General features: G+C 40.6%; 1 protein-coding gene and 1 non-coding gene across 2 annotated transcripts in view; one reads left to right on the forward strand and one right to left on the reverse strand.

Annotated features, from left to right (window-relative positions):
• Positions 1 to 24,652, reverse strand: part of PDE6D (phosphodiesterase 6D) — a 55,070-nt gene extending 30,418 nt beyond the window's left edge. The window contains exon 1 of the mRNA NM_174420.2: positions 24,438 to 24,652. Coding sequence (NP_776845.1) covers positions 24,438 to 24,487 — 50 coding nt within the window. The 5' untranslated portion in view covers positions 24,488 to 24,652. The remainder of the gene's footprint in view (positions 1 to 24,437) is intronic.
• Positions 1,178 to 1,250, forward strand: TRNAK-UUU (transfer RNA lysine (anticodon UUU)). The gene has a single exon. It is a non-coding gene; the product is annotated as a tRNA-Lys (tRNA).
• Positions 24,653 to 26,032: the final 1,380 nt, after the last annotated feature.

Genomic DNA, 26,032 nt, shown 5'->3' on the forward strand with positions numbered 1-26,032 from the left:
GCCACATTATATTGTAGTGTGTGTATGTTAATCCCTGGGCTTCCCTCGTGGCTCAGATGGTAAAGAATCTGCCTGCAATGCAGGAGACTCCGGTTTGATCCCTGGCGGGAAGATACCCTGGAGGAGGGCATGGCAACCCACCCCAGTATTCTTGCTTGGAAATCATATGGACAGAGGAGCCTGGCAGGCTAAAGTCCATGGGGTCGAAAAGAGTAGGACACAACTAAGCGACTAACACTTTATTTCATATATAAAAAAGATAAAGACCTACTGTATAGTACAGGGAACTATATTCAATATCTGGTAATAACCTATAATGAAGAAGAATCTAAAAAAGAATATCCATCTCTGAATATCTCTCGCAAAGAGTCGGACACGACTGAGCGACTGAACTGAACTGATCTCTGCACAACTTTGCTATACACCTGAAATTAACACAACTTTGCAAATCAACTATATTTCAATTTAAAAAACACATTATATGTCAATTCTATCTCAGTAAAACTAGAAAAAATTTAGAAAACACAAGAGGGAGAGTCTACCACAAACTGTTCCCCCTTGTTTTTTTGGTTGCAGTTTTATTGATATTAATAAATGACAAAAAAGGTCTGGTCTGCACATGGACTCTTTAGATATAGGAAGAGCTTAGTAGTAGTTATTTCTCATGCCAAACACACCTTCCACCCTAATATTTTCTAAATCATTGTTCTAATAAAAAAAAAGATACAGAATTAGGCTATCAGATTTACTAAGGCAATCAATGAAATCCATCATTCATTTGCATAGAATCTTAAAGTTTATAAATCACTTTTACACATTTTATCTCAGCTGATCCTCTCAAAGCAAGTATCACCCCCATTTTAAAGATGAAGAAACAGCCTCAGAAATAGTAACAGACATTTAAAGCCTCACATCTAGTGAAAGGTATAGACAGATTAGAACCCAGGCCACTTTCTAAGTTTATAAAGAAACTGCTCTTTTGTATACAATATTCTTTTAGTAAATACAATTTTTTCTTGTTGAATTTTCTCTTACGAAAAGTGTTCGGAACTAATTTTAAATAGCAGTTTCGTCCATATTGAAACATAGTTTAATATACAGTATAATATATATTCTATACTAATTTCAATCCTATATTTCATTTTTTAAAAATCAAAAAAACAATTACACGGGGAGTTCCCTTGTGGTCCAGTGGTCAGGACTCGGCACTTTTACTGCTGTGGCCCTAGGTTCAATCCCTGGTTGGGAAACTAAGATCCCATAGGCTGTGTAGTGCAGTCAAAAAAACCCCTCAAAAACAATTACTCAGAAATGTACAAATTCCAAGCTGACTACTACAGAGTTTGACTAATGGCTAAGAAGTCAAAATAATGCTTTTGACTAATGGTTAAGAAGTCAAAGTAATGCTTTTGGGCAATAACTTTGCGATGCATCCAAAAGTCAAATGTGTGTCTCAACCATTTAATTTACTTAATATACTAATATCAGGAAATAATCTTTCCTTGTGTTTTCATATCTTATTTAAGAATTAAGGCACTATAATGACAGATACGGAGAAGGCAATGGCACCCCACTCCAGTACTCTTGCCTGGAAAATCCCATGGATGGAGGAGCCTGGAAGGCTGCAGTCCATGGGGTCGCTACGAGTCGGACACAACTGAGCAACTTCACTTTCACTTTTCACTTTCATGCATTGGAGGAGGAAATGGCAACCCACTCCAGTATTCTTGCCTGGAGAATCCCAGGGACTCGGGAGCCTGGTGGGCTGCCGTCTATGGGGCTGCACAGAGTCGGACACGACTGAAACGACTTAGCAGCAGCAGCAGCAGCAATGACAGATAGTATAGTACATGCATGTCCTCCAAAACACAATACCAGTCTGAATATAAATATGGTCTGAAAAGCTAATCCCCAAATTTTGATATAATTTTAGATAGAAGTTTTCCTAAATCATTTCCCCTTTATTTTCCTTCCAGAATGTCCAGAACTCCAGAACGATCATCTACTGTACAGTTGTTAAACACTGGTGTTAAGTAATGATCAACCTATAATTGTTGGGAAAAAAGAAAGAAATCAATTGAATCTACATTTGAATATGGCCAAAGGGTTCTGTATTACAACATGGCTGAATTGGACATTTCATTTGTCTAACTTTACTGAACATTTATGAGTGTTAGGCTAGCACACACTGTGACTAATAAGACATGACTGTGTGCATGTTCTCTGGAGTGCTCCTCCAGGTAGGGAAAACTATTAGGTAAAAGAATAATTACAATGCAATGTGAGAATGACTATCTATAATGAAGACTTGTACAAAGTACCATCTTTGGCTTGCTTATGATCAGGTCTTGTGAGATAAGATAAGTATCAGTGACTAAAACATGCCTCTAAAGCTGAATAGCCACTCACTAACCTGTATCATCTTTCGATACTGTGCCATACCCAGGTGTCTCCTCTCTTCCTGATTTGCATAACTAGGCAAGATAGCCCAGGTTGATAGCACTACTGTCTCAGGTTAAGACACAAACTCAGATCAAATACTACTCAAAGGAACATAAATTCCCTCATGATCTTAGTAGGTATAACTCCTGAAGTCTTTAGGTTGTGAAGTGTTGTGAAATTTTTCTCTTCAGAAGAAAAGCTAAGTTTAAAAGCTCAGTTAGAACCACAAATATGCAAATAAAACATTAAGCCTATTTCTCTGAAATTAAAGACTGTACATTTTTGAAACTTTTATATATAGATTCTGGTAGAGAAAAGGTTAAATGGAGTAAAAAAATAAGAATTTTTCTCCCACAAAGCTACTGTACATCTTTTAAAAGGTTCCCCAACTATAGAATGTATCTCCTTTCTTCCAACTGTAAAGACACTATCAGCAAAATTATTCCTTTCCCATATAGTGCAACTGGACTGGGTCAAGAATAGAACAGTCAAGAAGAATAGGCAAATCACTTATTTTTTCTTTTGAAGTTGGGGGAGGACTGGTATTTATTCCCAAGTTTGGGAAAAAGGAGGTACTTGAATTTCTTTAATTACAACACAGCCTGGCCCACTATAATACACCGTTGATGTTTTCAAGATTTTGCTCAAAGGATATTCTAGCTTTACATACCATAATGTACACAGTAATGTAGAGGAGACTCAAACTGTGAGAGGCATTTGTTGTATTGAAGCACAATTCCAACTAAACCAAAAAGGATTTGCAGAGAAAATTCAGAAGTATAATGTCCTTCAACAGGACATGTAGGCTGCAAGCCAAATAGCATTAAGGATTCCCTAGGGGGCAGCATCTTCTGGGATGGTAAAGTCAAGTTTTCTGTGTTAAGTGCTCAAAAAATGCTGGTACTCAATTGATGACAGCTGCAAAAGCCTCTGGGAAGGTCTGACCTGACCTCACTGCAGTTCTGACGTCTCCATTTAAACACAGTTTCTTCTGTGGACAAGGAAAGCTTCCAAACACTATAGGTTTCTCCAGGAGTTAGTCTCTCAAAGATTCTAGTCAGTATATAAAAGTATCTTTTAAGTAAAAATACAGTCATCCTGGGTCAAGATTCACTTTAAACAATTATGCCTATTTAAATGATATTTAATGGTATGAGGAAATGTTATTTATTTGTGTGTGAAAAAAGATAAAATTTTAAAATTAAGAAGTTTACAAAACACATATAATGTGATCACATTTATTAAAAAGTATATATATATGTGAGGATTTTTTACCAAAAGGATTCATGGCTATTATAGAAAATTTGGAAAATAGAGGACAAAAAACAATAGTTGTATTCCTATAAACCAAAGATTACCACTTAATATTTGTGTCAGTATTTCCATTTTTTTCTGTCTATATATATATGTCCTCCCAATAAATGTAATTGTGAAAAACTTAATCTTTTTCTTAGTCATTAGTCTTGCACAGATTAACATATAATGATATTCTAGGAAAATAGGGTAAATTCAGAGAAGGCAATGGCACTCCACTCCAGTACCCTTTCCTGGAAAATCCCATGGACGGAGGAGCCTGGTAGGCTGCAGTCCATGGGGTCGCTAAGAGTCGGACACGACTGAGCGACTTCACTTTCACTTTTCGCTTTCATGCATTGGAGAAGGCAATGGCAACCCACTCCAGTGTTCTTGCCTGGAGAATCCCAGGGACGGGAGAGCCTGGTGGGCTGCCATCTCTGGGGTCGCACAGAGTCGGACACGACTGAGTCGACTTAGCAGCAGTAGCAGCAGGGTAAATTATAAGATTCATGCACATGAGTGGTTTTCAACCTTGGTTGCATATTAGAATCGCCTAGGGGAATACTGAAAATTCCCAATGTCTGGACCACTCCCACAGACCAATTAAATCAGAATCTCAGGAGATGGGACCTAGGCATTAGTATTTTTCAGAGTTCCCCAGGTGATTCCACTGAATACCAGGGTTGAGAACCACCACTTGACAGCTTTCCCTGTTTTGAGCAAAACGTGATTTACAGCAGTGCTTTCTTAAACTTTCATGTGCATATATATAGATCATGTGGAAATCTTGTCAAAATCTAAATTCTGGCTCAGTAGGGCTGGGGTAGGACTTGAGATTCAGCATTGGCTCAAAGGCCGAGGTCTGAGTAGCTACAGGGTTCTGGGAAGGAAAACTCTTAAATGGAAAGAAACACTTACAGCCACTGAAGCCCATGCTCTATGCCACCAGGCAGGGAGGGCAGTCTACTACGATGGACAAAGAACTGATACGGGGAGTTAAAAGATGTTTCTAAAAAATAAGATTTTAGGGAAGTGAAAGTTTGGAATAACTACATTTTTCAGGGGAAAACAGTCGCTAGAGCTTATATAGTTTGTGTGCACAAAGAAGGACAAGAGATAATGAAGACAAAGAAAGATGGGCAGTGTAAGAAAAAAAAAACAACTTTCTAAAGAATTGTTATGGGAAAAATAAAATCTTTGGCTGCTGTGCTGGAAATGGATGGAGAAACACTACAAGGAGATTTGTAGAATATTTCACTGCCAAAAACATGTTTGGGAAGCAGTACAGCTAATAAACTGAAGTTGGTGCAGATTACTAACCATCCTCTATCAACCCACTCCTGGGACCTAAGAAGAGACCCCAGGAGTATAAGTCTCTCCTGGCAGCACTTAAGGAACCAACAACAAACAGTGGACTATTTGCCCAAACGCTTCTCACTGTGTGCAGAAAGAACACTGAGATGCTCAAACATGGGGTCTTACGAAGCTTCTTGGGGCTTCCCAGGTGGCATTAGTGGTAAAGAATCTGCCTGCCAATGCAGGAGATATAAGAGAAGGGGGTTTGATCCTTAGGTTGGGAAGATCCTCTGGAGTAGGAAATGGCAACCCACCCCAGTATTCTTGCCTGGTGAATCCCATGGACAGAGGAGCCTGGTGGGCTACAGTCCATGGGGTTGCAAAGAGTCGGACACGAATGAAGTGACTCAGCATGCATGAAGCTTCTTAGCAACACTCTACTTCAGATTTCTAAATTTCAATGGAGATGGAACAAAAAAGGTTTTTTTTCCTCCTGAAAATTAGAAGTTTAGCCTATTTTGTAGAATGACAAACAATGTAAGTATTCATAAATAGAAAACATAAGTTTTCATAAATCACCAGACTGTCCTTCAAAATAACTTTTAAAAACAATAAAATAGGAAAACTTTTGCATAAAATTATCTGGAAAATTATTTGAATCAGCTGGTACACTTTATCAGATATTGCTTATCAGCTCGGCCATGTCTGAGTAAAGCTCTGTTCAAATAAACTAAAGAGGAAGAAACTAAAGGGGAAGACTTTACCAAGTAATGAAAAGAATTCTGATGTCATATGATTCATGTTACACATCTCTTGGATGTAAGAATCTTTGGCAGAATCATACCCAACCATAACGGTTCCACTGATCTGTATATTCAGCACTTACTTACTGTGTGATGGTGATGGTTAACATGTGTTGAGTGCCAGATGTTGGCTAAGTGCTTTATCCACATCTAAGTTAATCCGCACAACCCTATGAAATAGGCATGATTATTACAGTCCTTGTATGGATAAGAAATCTGGTTTAGGGATGGCAAGTACCATGCTCAAAGGTCATGAAGCCAGTATGTCATAATGCTGGTTTTTGAGTGCCTGATTTCAATATCTATTCTCTTAACATTTATATGACATAAACAGCCCTCCTGTGTGCTAAGTCTGTACCAGGGAGAAACTATACTCAAGGCTGGGGGACAGAAGGTAAGTTATGATGTCTAAGTTTGTGGTACAGGATAAGCAGTTCTTCTGGGACACGAGGCTGGAAAGGTACTTCAAACACTGTAGAATACAGGATGCTGTATGGTGTTGTGGCATGTCAGCTCAGATTATGCTGCTGGTGTATTCCATGGGTCAGAACTCATTTACCTTTGGGGTCCCTGATTCTTGATCTTTTATATATTCTTGATGAGCAAAAGACATATTTACAAAGAGGACATACTATGTGACTATAGACATAATTTCTTTTAGCTTAGGCAAGCTTTCCAGAAATTACTGAACCACTCTAACTCTATAAAATCAAGAAAGCCACAACAATGTCCAGATAAGAGATCTAGTACTAGTTGAGGGGTTGGTCTCCTCCACATTCAAATGGTAAGGGGGGTTGCTGGATAATCTAGTCCAGTTAGGACTAGGAAAAAAGAAATCTGTCTCAGATTGAGGTTCTTGACTTTCTACTGAGTTTCTGTAAAAATCTCCAAAGGCTAAGGGAAACCCCACTGAAGGTATTAGCTAAACAGTGGTGATGAAGATCAATAATTCTTAATCAATGATTCATTACCAGTGCAGACAGATAAAGAAAGTCCTAACTTTTTTGCATTTCTCAGAGCTAGCTTTCTAGCATGCATTCGTGTTCAGTCACGTTCAACTCTTTGGGACCTCTCGGCTGTAGCCCGCCTGGCTCCTCTGTCCGTGGAAATTTTCCAGGCAAGAATACTGGAGTGGGTTGCCATTTCCTTCTCTAGAGGGTCTTCCCCACCCAGGGATGGAACCCACGTCTCCTGTCTTAGCAGGTGAATTCTTTACCACTAAGCCACCTGAGAAGCCAGTTTCCTAGCAGTCTTATTCAACTTGATAACTGCAAACTTACCAGGGAAAAGGCAAATAGTATTTCCAGCCTTATTTGACGTTTGGCTACATTAATTGCTTAAAGCTGGTCTTTCAAAGAAAGAGGCAGGGGAAAGAACTACTATCTGAGTACCTACATTCAATATACCAGTTAAGCACTGTCCTAAGAGCCCCTCTCTTTTCTATTTTTCAATCTTATCTCACTTGATAATGACACTCACAGGAAACAGTACTGATCTCAGAAGTTAAACACCTTTCTTAGGAACTCATGAGAAAGGTACTCAGGTAGTCAACACAGCTCTCATTCAGGTGAGGCCTGTCCGTACTACGTGTTCTTGAAAAGAAGTGACTTCAGGCAGCTGCAAGATCCTGGGTATCTTTATGAGGATAGGCTTCCAGTGCTAGAAGAGCTGAGGAAACTGATGAGAGGATGATAAAGGCAGGCAGACCTCAAACATTTCACAAAAATGGTCCTTTTGCTCCACCTAACAATGTTCTCTTGGGATATGGTTAGTAGAGAGTAAGGACTATGGATTGAGTTATTGATGCTGTACAGCTGTACCCTCAGGTATCTGTGGGGGACTGGTTGTAGGACCCCCTCGCATCATAATCTGTGGATGCCCAAGTCCTTTCTTTATAAAATGGTATAGTATTTGCATACAACTTAGGTACATTCTCCCTATACTTTAAATAATCTCTAGAATATTTATAATATATAATACAATGTAAATGCTATGTAAATAGTTGCTGGCACGGCAAATTCAAGTTTTGCTTTTTGGAAAATTTCTGGAATTTTTTTTTCTTGAATATATATATTTTTTAAAATTTAACTACACCACTGGGCATGTAGGATTCTAGTTCCCCAACCAGGGATCATACCCATGCCCCCTCCCTGGAAGGGTGGAGTCCTAACCACTGCGCCACCAGGGAAGTCCCCTAAATATTTCTGATAATGTAGTTGGTTGAATCCCTGGATGTGGAACCCATGAATACGGAGGGCTGGTTTTACTGATCCACAATGGAAACAAGAATCTACTTATGACAGCAGAAGTCCCCTGTTATAAGCTGCATTCAGTTAATTAAATATCTTAGATTAATGATCTCCTTGAAATGCAGCTGTGAGTTCAAATATCAGAGTACACCTCCTGCTTTTTTATCCTCTGAACAATAGCAGGAATTTCTTACTGAAAGGAATTCAAGACCTTACAACTTGCTTTAAGGAACTGAAAATCTGTAGTGTAATAAGCAATCTGAAGTTATCTTACCTGACACAGAAAGCTTGTTTATTATAAAGTTTTTAATATAAAGACTTCTTACCTTACTCAGCTAATCTTCGAAAAGATGCAAAAGGAAACAAAATCTCAGGCAGGGAAAGCATCTGGCAGTATGGTCCATATTATGACATGGAGGATACTGTGACTGAAAGAGCAGGGTTACTATCTGAATCAATCCTTGCCAACTGTAGCTTTGCTCCTGAAAATTAGTTCAGATAAGCAGGTTGACAGTTCTCTATAGACATTCACAGTAACTTTTATATTTTTGTCAAGATCAAAACTAGTATTTCTCATAAATTCACACAGGTGATTTACTAGTATTTGCCTAGAGAGCCAAAGGAACAATGTTCAGAAAGTGATGACAGAAAGCTTGTTTTACATGGAGGGTAACACTGCTACGGTACTCTTTCTCACTAAACTATTTCCCTTCAACTCTCCAAAGAGAGCTGCCATTGTTCATTTTCCCTTTTCTACTACTATAATCTTGCTAACCATCTCATTCACATACTTACTCTTTAAATATGCACTGAAGTTCGACTGTGTATCAGGCACAAATTGTACTGGGGATTCTACAGCCATGTTACTCAAAAAGTGGTCCACAGACTGGTGCTGGTTTGTGAATGCATTGGTTACCTGTCTACGACAAGGGTCTAAAAAGTTTAACAGGAATTTGGCAGAGTAATTTGAATGTTGATTCTAATAATAAAATTTTTGACATTTTGTATGTCATCTTTCTAATAACTCATTTTTATTTATTTTATGAAAACACTAGTCTATAAAGGATTAGAAGTAAAAATCTGGCTTGTTACCAGTAATAGTTTAAGTAGCATTGATCTAAAGCTGCAGTCCCTAACCTTTCTGGCACCAGGGACTGGATTTGTGGAAGATAATTTTTCCCTGGATTGGGGTAAGGGATGATTTCAGGATGATTTCAGCGCATTACATTTACTGTGCATTTGATTTCTATTATTATTACATCATCTCCACCCCAGATCATCGGGCATTAGATCCAGAGGTTGGGGACCCCTGTTTGAGAGGATAGAAAGATAAGACCTTGGCTCTTGCTTGACATGGGCATAATTAATCCCATGTGAGCGTTAAAAAAAAAAATCTTTCCATCCTCAGACACACACATTTCTAAGGAACTTGATATAAAGTTCAACCTTTGTAAATAGGTTTGGGGAATACTGACCCTCTTTTTAAAGGTTATAAGTTAATAATAGGCTAAAAGAACAATGGAGAAGGGTGAGATAAGAAGGCAGGTCAAGTAGAAAGGACAATTTAACACAGAACAGGAAACCAACAGGCAGCCAGGAGGGTAGTAGGTATGATGAACTGCTGAAAGCCTGGAGTGAAGCTAAGAGGGTCAGTCAAGGCTTACTGGAGGGAGGGAGACAGAGTCTAGTCTCAGCCATCCTTTCCACTCTCCAGTAACCTCCTACCTTAGTTCCTAGGCACAGCCTACCCTCCAGCTACCCCTAATTGCTATACTTCCCAAAGACATTATTTTCTTCTGCTTGAGTGTTTAGCAGACTACTGCTCCACTCCACCTAGAGTATGTATCCCCCCATCCAGTACTCTTCTTAAGGACTCAAGTGTTGCTGTCAACCTCTCTGACCGTGGTCCCTGACACACCCTGAGGGAAAGCTTTTATCCCTCTTCAGCGCACTTGGACACTTGTTTAAACTTGGATCACATTACTTATCAGAATGTACCATGAATATAAGTCTGTGAGTCAAATTCCATTGGCACTGTATTATTTACCCTTCTCTTCTCTGTGCTCAGCACATAATTGCCTTTCAAATACGTGTTGAACCACACTGAACATCAGAGAGCAAGTTAGAGGGGTTGATTAGATTCTTGTTCAGGCTGAGCAATCAGAAAGCAAGGCTTGCTGAAAAGTGCCTAGAAGCCAAACAAGTAGAGCTGCTCACTCAGGGTTCAATAGGCTATGGAAAGGCCAGCTTAGAGATGGAGCTCAGCAAAAAACAAAAGGCAACAGACAGACCCCAAAACCCCATTCTCCTTAGGGAGAACAGTTTCTTCACTAAGCCAAACTGTACATGAAAACACATTAGAATGAAAAGCCCATTCTGTATTAAGTTGAATTCATCACTTGGCAGAGTAAATTATACATGGGAATGCGGCTCATTACCCATAGTCTGGAGGAATTTCAAGGTAAGTTGAATTGTCAGGCAAAACGGCTGACTAAGCACAAATGACATATGCTAATGTCTACTATGGCTGACCTGAGCAATAGGAGGCAAAGCTTCAACACCAAGGTCACAGGCATGAGGAAAAACCTCCCCCTTCTCATTCCTCTGGGGTGGAAGCAGCTGCAATGACCAGCAGTAAACAAAGGGAGTTTCTATTTAGTGGTATTCTGAGCATTTTCATCATAGGAGTGCCTTTCTTTGCTCTGCTTTCCTCATTTTTGGTTGTAGCTTTTTCTTTTTGTTCTCATTCTCTGTACTTTAACACTCTGCCTTTATGATCTCTCCCCTCTAGAACCCTCTCTTCCTAGTTCACTTTATGAATTCACTTCCTTCTCTTATTCCCATTATCATTCTTTTTTTTTTTTTTTAAATAAGGTATTCATTCAGCAATCCTTTAAAAAATTATTTATTTGGCTGCACTGGGTCTTAGTTGTGGCATGTAGGCTCTTTTAGTTGTAGCATATGGGATCTAATTCCCTTACCAGGAATGGAAACAGGGCCCCCTGCTTTGGGAGCACGGAGTCTTAGCCACTGAACCACCAGAGAACTCCCCCTGCCTTTCATTAATTTTAAATACCAAAACCCTCCTTCTAGGCTCCTTCTGCCCTAGCATTGGTTATAGAGAGTGTCCTATTTTTTAGTATGTTTAAAGAACCAGTTCTAATTGATGGACATTTAAACTCCAAGAGATGGTGAGGGACAGGGAAGCCTGGTTTCCTGCAGTCCATGGAGTTGCAAAGAGTTGGACATGACTTGGCGACTGAACAACAACATTTTTCTTTGCCTAATAAGTTCCCAGTGATTTTTCCATGTGGTATTTCTCTTATGCATGGGGACAAGGTGAGAAAATATAAATGGATCCCTGAGAAACTTGCTATCAGTATCCTTGAAACATAATATGCACACTGTGATCAGTGGTGATATCCCAGTGAAATAATACTCTGGCCTGGCAGAGGTACTATGCTTGGAAAGTGCGTAATCAAAATTCAAACTGGCCTGGGAAAAGAGTGGAGGCAAGTAATTTATAATGAGAAAAAGATCAGTATTTGAAACATAACACAGCCTTCTCACTAGCAAAGACAACAATGAAACAAACCTTTCTTTTTCTAGTAGGTGTATTCTTCTACTGATATATGTGTGGTTATGTGTCTGAAACTGCTCAGAAACAAGCTAGAAGAGACACAACCAAAGAGATTCATAGAGACTCACTTCGCATTTTTACCTGCTTCCCAAAACCTCCTGATGGAGGAAGAGACAACACAGGGTACTTTCCCAAAAGGATCAGCAGCTGTTTCTTACACATTATTCAGAGGAACAGGAATATTACCTTAAATCCTATTGAAATCCACATTTAGAGATCCCAAATTTTACCTAGCTTTAAAAATGCTACCATATTGAAAAATCAACTTCCTCAAGTTATAACCCTTTAAAAAAAAAAAAAAAAGGAAAACCAAAGATGATTTTGGCTTTCAAATGGGACATACGTGCCAAGGAGGGGGCTTATTTCATCACTCCAGCAGCCATAATTATCCTCCAGAATTGTGAAAAAGGCTTCAGATGTCTAATCTGGAGTTAAAAAAAAAGGATCACTAAGGCTCTGGTTTTATCAACACCCTGAAACATGGAACCTAAAATTTGAAAAATAGAAAGCAATCCTGAAATTTAAAGCAAAGATAAATAATTTAACAGTGTAATAGTAAGCACAATGCATCTATAGAGCTACCGTTTTTAAAGTGAGGTGACAAATATTATTCCACTCAAATTTCGTATCTCTATGAGGCAGATGGAACAAGCATTATCCTTGTCTTATAAGTGTTAAGCAACTTGCATAAAGTTGGATAAGCTTTAATAAGTGACTTCCACTATTTAATAAAATCTCTCTGCCTACTCAAGCTACTTCCCTAATCTCTGCTTTCTCAAGTCACCAGATTTCTTGGAAAAGTAATCTATTCTTGCTGAATTTATTTCCTCACCTATTATCCACTTTTTAAATCTTGGTAGTTAATTTGTTTCCCCAAATAGCTACTATTCTCAAAAAGATCACCAAGAAAGGATCATGGAACTTTCAGTAGAGTCTCAAATATGCAATGAGTGAATGAAATTTCCAGCAATCTCAAGGACTTGTTTTTGATCCTCATCCTTTCTCATTCTTTTTTAATTTATTTATTTATGGCTGTGCAAGGTCTTTGTTGTTGTGAGTGGGCTTTCTGAAGTTGCAGTGAGCAGGAGCTACTTTTCGTAGCAGTGTGTAAGCTTATTGTGGTGGCTTCTCTTTTTTAATTCAGCATTTTAATAAAGGATTTTACTGCAGCTTGCAAATTTTGCAGGTTCCACAAGAGAATGAGGTTTAAAGAAGTAGTTATGCCACCCTGTTTAATCTGTTCAGGGCACTGTGGGGGTTTGGGCTCTAGGCAGGAGGGCTCAGTAGTTGCAGCACCTGGGCTCAGTAGCTGTGGCATGTGGGCTCTAGAGCTCACGGGCTTCAGTACTTGCGGCTCCTGGGCTCTAGAGCATGGACTCAGTAGTTGTGTTGCACTGGCTCAGTTGGTCCGTGGCATGTGGAATCTTCTCAGACCAGGGATCACTGTGCCACCAGGGAAGCCCTCTTTCTCATTTTTGACCCCAACTCCCCTCTGAAATCCTCTCTTTCCTCATTTTCCATGCCATCACTTTCCTCCTCTATGTTACTGTCTTGTATCTTTAAAATTAAACTGCTCAACACCTACTCATCATCCAAGACCTGATTCAAATGACAATTCTGAAGTCTTCTAGAACGCCTCCAGCCTCAGGTTCCACAGTATTCTGAGGTTCCTCAGTACTTCAAACTATTAGGCACTTATTGCATTGTATTCTGCTTGTTATCATCTCCGACTCGGTCTCTCCCTCCCTCATAAAAGCTCTTTGGATACACAAACTGGCTTATTATTCTACATCTCTTGGGTTTAGTAAATTACCTGGCACTTACAGACCCTGCCAACAAATGTCTGAATGAACCACCAGTAAGCAGGAGCCCTAAGGCCAGAGTTCCTCTGCCTTTATCCTTCTCACAGAAAGTGGCTCAAAAGCAAAAGACATTTAATTTAAATCTCTTAATTTCTATTCTGTGAAGTTAAGTGATCAGGCTAGATTCTCAGATTTAGTCACTTAAAAAAGTTTATTTGGCAGTGACCTGTCTACGAATCATCCTTTCCAAGTAGAACTGTCGGCCAGGCAGTGGTGCCACACATGGTAGAGTCATGACTCTCCTACGATTTGCCCATCTCCTCTCTCTCCACCACGTGAGGACTCAGGGAGAAGGTGGCCAGCTGGAAGCTAGGGACCAAATCAGTCACTATCTTGATCTTGGACTTCCAAGCCTCTAGAACTGTGAGAAATAAACTTCTGTTGTTCAAGGCCCCCAGTCTGTGGGGGAAATGTCTTTTTCTGAAAAACATCTTTTTTCCCCCCCAGCTAACTCTAATTGTTAGGAAATTCTCCCTTAGCCCTCTGTATCTGAGAATTGAGGAAAAACAAAGAATATAGGGGGTAGGATCACAACAGAAGAGAATAATTTCCAACTGAAAAATAAATCTGTGACTGGGGAAAATTTTCTTTTCTTTTTTTGAGGAAAAATTTCAAACTGAAAACCGATCAGATCAGATCAGATCAGTCGCTCAGTCGTTTCTGACTCTTTGCGACCCCATGAATCACAGCGCGCCAGGCCTTGCTGTCCCTCACCAACTCCCGGAGTTCACTCAGACTCACGTCCATCAAGTCAGTGATGCCATCCGATAATATAGCAACAAAAATAAATTCTCCAGAGAGGCATCATGATATGCTATAGAAAATAGTAGTTTGTAGAAAGACAAGCCAAGGTTTAAGTTAAGATTCTGCCTTTATCTTAGTGACAACCTTGTCAATCCTTACTTTTCTTGTCAATAAAGTGAGGTTAATATTGTATAGAGTTGTATATAATAATAATGTAATAATACATCAAAGGGCTTTGAAAAACTGAAAAAGACTACAAGAATGTGAGATATTATTAGACTATCCTCTTTCTTCTTGTGGCTATATATAAAGTGTTTTTTATATTAGAGCTACTTATGTTTAGTCCAAATTCAGAGGCAAAAATTGCTCTCCATAACTTTGAATCAGTGGATCTACAATACACTAAACAAAACACATTAACAATACTGAGTTCCTAAAGAGTTGTCTGAAAAACAAAAAGGAAACGACATCATGCTTTCATTATGTCAAATGACAAAAAAGTGTTTTGCCTATTTTAGGTATAGTACATATCTCAATAGAAATAAGCTGCTGAAGAGTCCTTGTTAACTAAGAAAGTTTGTCACCAAATCAAAGAACTGCAGTGTTGAAAGGATTTGAGAACTTTTGGAAACCATCTACTCTAATATCTTGTCTGATGCATATATAATTCCCTTCTGCAATACTGTTGATGGATAAGCATCCATCTGCTGCTTAAAATATTTTCTGGAAAAAATTTTTCTCTTCAGGTAACTCTAATTATTAAAACTGGGCTGGGACTTCCCTGGTGGTCCTGTGGTTAAGACTCTGCTTCTACTGTAGGGGGTACGGGTTTGATTCCTGGTCAAGGAACTAGATCCTGCCTGCTGCACAGAGGCCCACCCCGCAAAATCCTCCAAGACAAAAAACAACTGGGCTAACCTCTGTCCCTTATAACTGCTAACCTTGTGTCCTCTGAGAGCCACAAAGAATACATTCAATTTTAACTCTTTAGAACAGTTTTTTAAAACTTTACAACACTCATATCCTTTGCCCAATTAATCTTCAGGTTAATCTTCCTCAGTTCTCCAATTATTGTGCTGACATTTTTCAAGTGTCTTTCCTCTGGACCAGCTCCACTTCGCTGTGTCCCCACATCCTCACTGCAGTCTAAGCAAATTCCTCTATAAACAGTGTGCTTCTTTAGTCCAATCCATTGAGATCTTTATGGATATCTGACTTAAGAAAATATATTTGCTTTTCCTCTCAACTTCAAAATTATCAGCAGGTGAAAAGCAAAAGAAGAATGTTGCTCCTAAAATCTTGATAATTTGAGTTTTATGCATTCAAGCAATGGTTGGAACAGTCAGATTTTATTAGACAAGATGGCCTTGCCTTTTATAGCATCTCCCTCTGATGCCAAAGCTCAGGAATAGGGACAGGTCCATACTTTTAGAAGTCAAGTCCTCCTCTAACATGGTGATCTGGGGACGCAGAGTCCTGACAAGTGATGCCTGTGAGGCAAAAGTGAGGTCAAGCCTAATAAGAACCTAGAGCTGGCAAACCTCAGCACCACTGCTAGTCTTCTATCAAATACAATGATGATACAACTGGAATTTTCCATGGCAGTTTTACCATATTCTGTTCCATTTTTCCAGAAGTCAATACTATGCTGCTGCTGCTAAGTCACTTCAGTCGTGTCCGACTCTGTGTGACCCCAAAGAAGGCAGCCCACCAGGCTCCCCCTTCTCTGGGATTCTCCAGGCAAGAACACTGGAGTGGGTTGCCATTTCCTTCTCCAATGCATGAAAGTGAAAAGTGAAAGTGAAGTTGCTCAGTCGTGTCCGACCCTCAGCGACCCCATGGACTGCAGCCTTCCAGGCTCCTCCATCCATGGGATTTTCCAGGCAAGAATACTGGAGTGGGGTGCCATTGCCTTCTCTGAGTCAATACTATATTTCACTATAAATATAATCCTGGAAAGAAATTTAGAAGGTCTGAAGAATTTAAGTTCTAAATTCCTCCCCCAAATGCAAAAGCAGCAATTCCTGTTTAAAAATCCTAAATAACAAAAACAATAGGATGTTATCATCATTTAATCAATTCAGGATAGCAATAACTTCTCCAAGCCCACGCAAGAAGGTTCTGGAGAACAAACTACCAATCACAATCTCCATGAAGTCTATGATCTATGATCAAAACAATCTGTTTGGGGACTTCCCTGGTGGTCCAGTGGCTAAGACTCTGTGCTCCTAAGACAGGGCCCAGGTTCGATCCCTGGTCAGGGAACTAGATTCCACATGCCAAATAAAAAAGATTCTGCAAGCTGCAACTGAGACTTTGAGCAGCCAGATACATAAAATCAATCAATATTTTTAAAAAGTCTGTGTGTTCACAGGCTGTATGGGTGGTGTGTTTTACTTTCCCCAAATTTGGGGTTTATAAGATTAAAACTATATTTCCAGTTCAGTTCAGTCGCTCAGTCGTGTCCGACTCTTTGCGACCCCATGAATCGCAGCACGCCAGGCTTCCCTGTCCATCACCAACTCCCAGAGTTCACTCGGACTCACGTCCATCGAGTCAGTGATGCCATCCAGCCATCTCATCCCCTGTCGTCCCCTTCTCCTCCTGCCCCCAATGCCTCCCAGCATCAGAGACTTTTCCAATGAGTCAACTCTTTGCACAAGGTGGCCAAAGTACTGGAGTTTCAGCTTTAGCATCATTCCTTCTAAAGAAATCCCAGGGCTGATCTCCTTCAGAATGGACTGGTTGGATCTCCTTGCAGTCCAAGGGACTCTCAAGATTCTTCTCCAACACCACAGTTCCAAAGCATCAATTCTTCGGGCTCAGCCTTCTTCACAGTCCAACTCTCACATCCATACATGACCACAGGAAAAACCATAGCCTTGACTAGATGGTCCTTTGTTGGCAAAGTAATGTCTCTGCTTTTCAATATGCTATCTAGGTTGGTCATAACTTTCCTTCCAAGGAGTAAGCGTCTTTTAATCTCATGGCTGCAGTCACCACCTGTAGTGATTTTGGAGCCCCCCAAAATAAAGTCTGCCACTGTTTCCACTGTTTCCCCATCTATTTCCCATGAAGTGATGGGACCAGATGCCATGATCTTCGTTTTCTGAACGTTGAGCTTTAAGCCAACTTTTTCACTCTCCACTTTCATTTTCATCAAGAGGCTTTTGAGTTCCTCTTCACTTTCTGCCATAAGGGTGGTGTCATCTGCATATCTGAGGTTATTGATATTTCTCCTGGTAATCTTGATTCCAGCTTCTGTTTCTTCCAGCCCAGCATTTCTCATGATGTACTCTGCGTATAAGTTAAATAAGCAGGGTGACAATATACAGCCTTGATGTACTCCTTTTCCTATTTGGAACCAGTCTGTTGTTCCATGTCCAGTTCTAACTATTGCTTCCTGGCCTGCATACAGGTTTCTCAAGAGGCAGGTCAGGTGGCCTGGTATTCCCATCTCTTTCACAATTTTCCACAGTTTATTGTGATCCACACAGTCAAAGGCTTTGGCATAGTCAATAAAGCAGAAATAGATGTTTTTCTGGAACTCTCTTGCTTTTTCCATGATCCAGCGGATATTGGCAATTTGATCTCTGGTTCCTCTGCCTTTTCTAAAACCAGCTTGAACATCAGGAAGTTCACGGTTCATGTATTGCTGAAGCCTGGCTTGGAGAATTTTGAGCATTACTTTACTAGCATGTGAGATGAGTGCAATTGTACGGTAGTTTGAGCATTCTTTGGCATTGCCTTTCTTTGGATTGGAATGAAAACTGACCTTTTCCAGTCCTGTGGCCACGGCTGAGTTTTCCAAATTTGTTGGCATATTGAATGCAGCACTTTCACAGCATCATCTTTCAGGATTTGAAATAGCTCCACTGGAATTCCATCACCTCCACTAGCTTTGTTTGTAGTGATGCTTTCTAAGGCCCACTTGACTTCACATTCTAGGATGTCTGGCTCTAGATGAGTGATTACACCATCGTGATTATCTGGGTCATGAAGATCTTTTTTTGTACAGTTCTTCTGTGTATTCTTGCCACCTCTTCTTAATATCTTCTGCTTCTGTTAGGTCCATACCATTTCTGTCCTTTATCGAGCCCATCTTTGCCTGAAGTGTTCCCTTGGTATATTTTAGGAATTATAAACTCCGGACTCACTTTTAACACTTGGTCAAGGTATCTCTTAGGCAATACTGACATTCAAGAAAAGTTCAACAGTCTACTACTCTTAACAAGGAAATCTAAGTGAATAGATGATGCAAAACCAATTATTTTTGACTGGAAGTAAAGTCAAAGATCAAAGTGCTCTGAGAAAGAGAAGGTGGGGGATCCAGGAGCAAACTATAGAGAGGAAATGCAACAACATAAGTGAAAGTTGCTTTCAGAAACCTCTGAGTCAAACTAGTTCTTTTTCTACTTACTGCCATAAATTGGAATGTGATTAGTTGCTAGAAAACAAGATAAATACTAGGTATACATTGATGCTACTTAACTGAACCATTTCTTCAAAGAAGCAAAACAAATATTATAGCTGTTCAGTGAGAAAGAATGATAGCATGAAGTCATTGGTTATACCTCAGAAAAATAAGTGGCTTTCCCTGGTGGCTCAGATGGCAAAGAATACGCCTGCAATGGAGGAGACCTGGGTTTGATTCCTGGGTTGGAAAGATCCCCTGGAGAAGGGAATGCCTATCCACTGCAGTATTCTTGCCTGGAAAATTCCACAGACGGAGGAGCTACAGTTCCTGGGGTCACAAAGAGCTGAACATGATTGAGCGACTAACACTTTCACTTTTTTCACTTACAGTAATATTAACATTACTATTACTGTTAATAATAATAAGTATTAATAAAGCAAATAATATAGCACTTAACATTTATTACTTACTATGAGCCAGGCACTGTACTAATCACTTTATATGAAGTCTCATCTAATCCTCTTAACAACCCTCTAAAGAAATGAAATGGATACTGAGGTTCAGAGTTGAGGGCTCTGCCCATGGTCACACTGGTAGAGGCAATAAAATCTGAATCTATAGTCCATGCTCCAAAGACTGCTCTGTGCTTTGCTGCAGCTACATATACACTTTTGATAGATACCAATCACTTTCCATAAGGTCTTACACAGACACACACGCACACAGAGCAAACAAAGCACCCCTTTCCCCCAATAGTTGCCAACACTGACTATTATCAATCTTTTAAGTTTTTGTCAACTAATTAGGAAAATTTTTTTTTTTTGGTCACACCACGAGGCATGTGGGATCTTAGTTCCTCAACCAGAGATCGAGGAATACTCCCTATACTGGGAACAGAAGTCTCAGCCACTGGAACCCCAGGCAAGTCCCTTGTTGTTTTAAGAAGGTTGTACATCTCTGAATCTATTCATTGGTCATTTGCATTTTTCTTCTGTGAACTGTTTTTCATATCCTTTGCCCATTTTGAATTAAGTATTTATCTTATTGATTTGTAGGCAGTCACTTATATTCTGGATATTATATTAATATTTGGAGTATAAGGAAATGAAGAAATAAAGACAATTAGCAATCTTTATACGGAGAAGGCAATGGCACCCCATTCCAGTACTCTTGCCTGGAAAATCCCATGGATGGAGGAGCCTGGTGGGCTACAGTCCATGGGGTCGCTAGGAGTCGGACACAACTGAGAGACTTCACTTTCACTTTTCACTTTCATGCATTGGAGAAGGCAATGGCAACCCACTCCAGTGTTCTTGCCTGGAAAATCCCAGGGACGGGGGAGCCTGGTGGGCCGTCTATGGGGTCGCACAGAGTCAGACACGACTGAAGCGACTTAGCAGCAGCAGCAGCAGCAATCTTTATAAAATTAAATCACTGCTTCATACCTTATACCAAAACAAATTCCAGACAGATTAAAAATAATGAGATCATAAAAGCATAATTCTTTCTTCTGGCAGTGTGTCAGTTTCTTGATATTAACTTAATAAAATTATAGATTTATGTTGAGGAAAAAATAATCTGATAGGCAGAACAGTGCATTACAGCCTACACTACAAAACTAGTATAAGGCTTTCTGTGACAAATCTATGTCACTGGCTGCAATTCAAAGTATTAACACCTATCTTCAAAAATTATGAACACGATAAATTTATTCAGTTTAAAAAGTTTAAAAATAATACTTATGATTCCATTTAATAAGAGGAAATACAATAAACATTAGCTACACTAGAAGACTATATTAAAATATTAACAAAGGTCATATCTAGGTAGCTGGAGTCTGTAAAAGAAAAATTAAATACTATTTTAAAAAATGCATTGCTTTATAAGATATCCCTTCTAAACAGACACAAAAATGGTTAGACTTCTGAAGGGTTTGTGACTCATACATTTTTATGTCCTTTAAGTGCACAGTGCCCTGTTCAGAAATTGCCCAACAGACATTTATTGAATGAATAAAATACGGAATGCAGAATTCACAAACAAAATCTCCATATTAGCTACTTAAATACTCACAATCAAAACCTTGCAGGAGAATCACATTTGTTCCCCAAGTCATATTTCATTCACAACTTCAGTTTCTAACGTGTATGAGCTAAAAGCAGGTGGTGTGGAAGTGATGTGAAAAAGAAATCTTGGGAATTCCCTGGTGGTCCACTGGATAAGGGCTCTGAGCTTCTACTGCAGGGTATATGGGTTCGATCCCTGGCTCAGGAACTGAGATTCCGCAAGCCTGAGCAGCCAAAAAAATTTTTTTAATATTTCATTTTTGAAAAAACTTATGACAAATATAAAGTTCATGTTGGATTCTCTCAGACACAAAGACTATGCCTGATTTATGAAGTATGTTATTCATGCTTATTGAATACCTATTATGAGCACATGGGCAAAGTTCTGTTTGTATAAACAGTACATGAATATTTATAAGGAACTTATATGACTTAAAACAAACACATAACTCTGTGACATACCAATCCTACTGTAAACTATACTAAATCACGCTATAAAACTATATTAAACCAATGCATACAGGAAAGGAATCGGAAGAGCTAAATGGATCAGTGAAACAGAAATATTCAAAAAATACACCCAGGTCTTATGGAGACTTAGAACACAACAGCAGCAGCAGTACACGACAAAGATAGCTGTCAAAACAGTGGGGAAAGGATTGCCTAACTACTTAGTAAATGGTAGTGGACAACGGTCTATCCAAATAGCAGAGGAAGTTAGATTTCCACCCCATATCATATGTATAAATACATTTCAGGTGGATTAAAGAGCTAAACATTGAAAAGAGAAAAAACATAGGAGGATATTTATTAACAGTAAGATAAGGAAGGTCTTCTTAAACAAGACACAAAATTCAAAAGTCACATGAAAAATATTGATGAATTTATAGTATTAAACTTCTGTTCAACAAAAAAAAAGTAAAATGTCGAGAGAAAACATTGGCAGTATGTAATGTACACAAAGGATTGATATTACAATAAAGAACACCTACAAAGCAACAAGAAAAATACGCAATTCCATAGTAAAATGGGCAAAAACAAAATCAACAAACAATCCATAGAAGAAAAAGAAATGGCCAAACAGAAGATTTTGTGACTTATAATAATAATAACAATGACAACGGTAATAGCTAATACAATGTGCTTATAGGCATCAAGTGCTTGGCTAAATGCTTTAGGTATCAACTCATTTAATGCTCACAATAACTCTAGGAGATAAGATACTATTTTTATCCTTTTTTAACTGCTGAGGAAATTGTAGCAGCAGTTAAAAGAAGCTCCTCAGGGACACACAACCTGAGCTGGAATTCCATTGCAGACAGTAAAGCTCTCAAGCCAGTATATCTCTTAACCACTATGCTGTTACCTCTCCAGAGATAGCAGTATCAGGGAAACACAAGTTAACACAAGATGTCATCTACTGTTCAAACTGACAAAAAGAAATCTTGACCAACACAGTCAATGTGGAAAATGAGTACTATCAATATTGTTGGCAGGAGAATAAAATGGTGATTTCTTTTTGTAGAAATGACTCTTCTTACAAAAAAAGATACTCAGAACAATTTATCCAATAAAAGGTGGATAACAGGTAGTTTCTTATTAAAACATTAATTTTATTTTTCCCTGAAGGTAGTAAGAAATCCTAGAACTCTTTCCTTTTCTCTCTTAATTCTCGGATATGAATAAAAGCTACCAGAGGATGATATTCTGCTGTCTCCACGCTAACTTTTCTCAGTGGCTGCTCCCCATGTGATTTAATCAGCCCTGGTCAAATTTTCCCTGAAAGCCTGTTTCGTTCTACTTTATATTCTTTTCCATATTTGTCCTTTGCCTCTTTCTCAAGAGCCAAAGTTTCTCTTGAACAACATTCAAGAACCAAGGCTGAAGGTGAGAAGCTCAAACTTTCCCTTTTTGGTTTGTTCAAAGCCATTAAAAAGACCCTTTCTTATTTTCAGCAACATGTTAACTCCAATCAGATAAAAACATGGCTTCTGAAATCTCTCAATTCTTCATAGTCTTCAGTTTACCGTTTACAGCATAAATGTAAAGTAACAATATAAATTACTTAAGGGAAAAATAAAATCCGTGTCAGCTTTTGTAACACTTCAGCCATTCCTATCTATAGGCACTATTAGCAAGAGAAACAGGGGAAGGTACATGAAGCTATTAATATATAAAAGAGGCTGTTAGGAAACTTCACTGCATAAAAGTACTGAAAGTTTATCATAAATGGCAGTAAGCTTAGGTGATACTGCCTTCCCTTAAAAAAAAGCATAGCAGGTCAGTTCCCCTTTGAAAAACTTAATTTGCACCTTCAAAACTTCCTGTTAAACTTTTTTGCTGTTGGGTTCTAAAACTACCAACTTGGTTTCTGATTATGACAAGGCAATGAAAATTTGCAGGGGTGAAATGGACACTGTGGAAATACACAGTCAGCTCAGAGAACACTGCTTGAGTAAATCTCCAGGGGAGGAGCCCTACAGGAATGACTTAAGAGACGAACTGTTCTTAAAGTTCATTAAGAGACGAACTGAAGAATGTTCCATATTGTAAACATAGGATGTAAGAAGAGATTAAGGTCAGCAGGAAAATGTGAGATTGGAACGGACAAGGTTGCACTTTTTCCATCTGCATCAAATGGTCACAGATGAACACTGCATTCAAACACAGTTTCACTAGGGTAAGGGGAGAAGGTAGTATCCGCAGCATCACAACAGGCCCGAGACAATGATTTCTACACCCTACTAAACCCTACCGTGTCCCCAACGTAATCAAATAATTGCTGGACAGTTCCAGCGTGTCTACGCCTTAATCACACAAACTCGTGCGAGCAGACACACCTTCGCCAGGAGTCCCAGTGCAAAACCAAAACGCCTCAAGGCATCTCACGCACACATCTAGGGTCCTCATTTCGCTGGAAAGACAACTGAGGAGCTGAGGGAGAAGCAGCGACCGTCCAACGCCTCCAAGGGCCAAGAGTTAAGGTGAGGTCCATCTCGGATTTCTCACTCCTAACCTTCCTCCGCTCCAGCCCTGGAAGGAGCCACAAGTGAGGAAGAGAAGTTGTGGAAACAAGAAGGGGAGTAGAGGGTGGGGTGGGGTTGAGGGGTGCGGAGTGGGATGCGAGAACCCCACTCGCATTGAGAGAGTTCAACACCAGCATCTGTATTTGTCCCACACAAGGTCACTCGCTCCAAGTCACTTTCCCCCTGCTGCCCGGTGGGCTTCCCGCCAGAGGCTGCTGGGCTTCGAGGCCAGCCCACCGAGGTCCCTCGGCCCTCCCCTACGGGCCGCAGCCCCTTCCCTGCCTCCCTTCTCGGACCCAAGCGCGCCTCCCAGACTCCGGTTTCCGACGCCTGGAGTCTCTCCCAGTCCCATTCGGCGGCTCCTCTGCCTCTACCCACAGGGCTCCCATCAACGTCCCCTCCTTTCCTCCGGACGCCCCTTTCCCCGCCTCCCGCGCCGGGTCCAGCCGGGGGCCCCCGGACGCCGTTCCTGTCCTCCTTTCCCGCCACCCTCTCCCCGGATGCCCACCTGGCGCGGCCCCCGCCCCCGGTCCTTCTCCTCTGCGAGCGGCCGCCTCCCGAGCCCTCCCGGCCCCGCCCCGCTCCCGGGCGGATACAGTTTGAAGCCCCTCAGGATCTCCCTGGCACGCTCGTCCTTGGCTGACATGATGCGGCGGCCGCCGCCTGTGGCTCTCTCACGCTGGCCTGGCGGAGCCTCGCAGACGGTGCCCAGGAACTGAGGACGGAGCCGCAGCCCGGCCTGAAGACCTCGGGCGAACAGCGGCAGCGGCCAGACCCAAACCAGCCTCTCCCTCCCCTCAGCTCCCGCTCCTTATCCCTTCTCCTTCCCTCTAGCCTCTGAGCGCCCGCCCTGAAGCCAATAGAAAGCCCGCCTCGGCGATTGGCATCTTGATCGACCAATAGAAACACCCAGCGGCTTCGCAGGGGGACGAAGAGCGTCAATGGGAAGGGCCCTCACGGGGAAGTCCCGTAGGACAAAATTTTCATTCGGCGTGGTTGCCTAGAGTTTGTCCCAGAGGAGAGTTTGCTTCAGATTTGCAGAGGCTCTCCTGCGGCTGGGTACAGCAGGGCTTTGAGATGACAGCAGGTTGCCCTGTGCGATGTGGTAGAGACTACACTTCCCAGCATTCCAGGGGGCGCCCGGGGAGACCACAGATCCCAGCACGCAACAGAAAGCCCAGGGACTACAAATCCCAGCATTCTCCGCACTCAGTTCCTCTAACTTCGATTCCAGTGTGCCGCAAAGTGTGCGCAAATCCATAAATCTGCTTGTAGGCTTGGTGGTTTCTGAATCCCAGGGGTTGAAACCAGGCGGGAAGATCCTCTTCAGCCTCAAAAGATGACAGCCCACAGACAGGTAACTTCTATTTACATGGAACCCAGAAATCTCCTGCACATCATGGTAAGGCTGAAACAACAAACACAAACACTGATTAAATCATGAAAGAGAATGTAATAGAATGACTCCTTCAAGTCGTACTTGTTTGTTGGCCTGGGGAGCCGGTTAGGTATTTCGCAGGGATTTCTGGTGTGCTCCTGCGGTGGACCAAGAGATGTAAAGGTTGTGTACTCAGACTATCAATACAGTCAGAATTCAGAGGATTTGCTAATCCAACCTCTATTATTTTACGTATGAAGAAACTGAGGCCCAGAGAGGCAGAGAGATTGTCGGGGTCACAGAAAGTTGGGGCAGAGTTAGAATTCAGCTCTAAGACTCCTGCAGTCTGGGCTTTTTGCAGTACACTAGGGTAGTGATTATTTTTAGCAACATGGCTATGCGATCTTCCTCTCCTTGGTGAAGTTTTCCTATCAAGGTTGAAACACCCAGAGGATACTGTGGACAAAAAAATGTTGCCTGACATTTCAGTAAACAACAACAAACGTTGCCCACTGTCAAGCCGTCAGCCACTGAAGCCACCGCTGAAGATGGGCCCAGAGGAGGATTCAGGATGGAGAAAAATAGGAACTTGCCCTAGATAATTAAGATACATATCTAAGGAATGATGTCAATGAGCCCAGACAGTTGCATCTTCCCATGCATAGAAAACCACAGAAATCATCCATTTGAGTTCTCTGTTTCTTGTTAATTGGCAGTAATCTTTTGATGTTCAACTACAAGCTCTCTTTCAGCAAAAACTGCTATATATCCTGGCTCCTCCCTTACATATTTGGAGCAGTTCCTCAGGGCTAT

The sequence above is a fragment of the Bos taurus genome, chromosome 2 (genome assembly GCF_002263795.3).
Source record: "Bos taurus isolate L1 Dominette 01449 registration number 42190680 breed Hereford chromosome 2, ARS-UCD2.0, whole genome shotgun sequence".
In the NCBI taxonomy this organism is placed as follows: Eukaryota; Metazoa; Chordata; class Mammalia; order Artiodactyla; family Bovidae; genus Bos; species Bos taurus.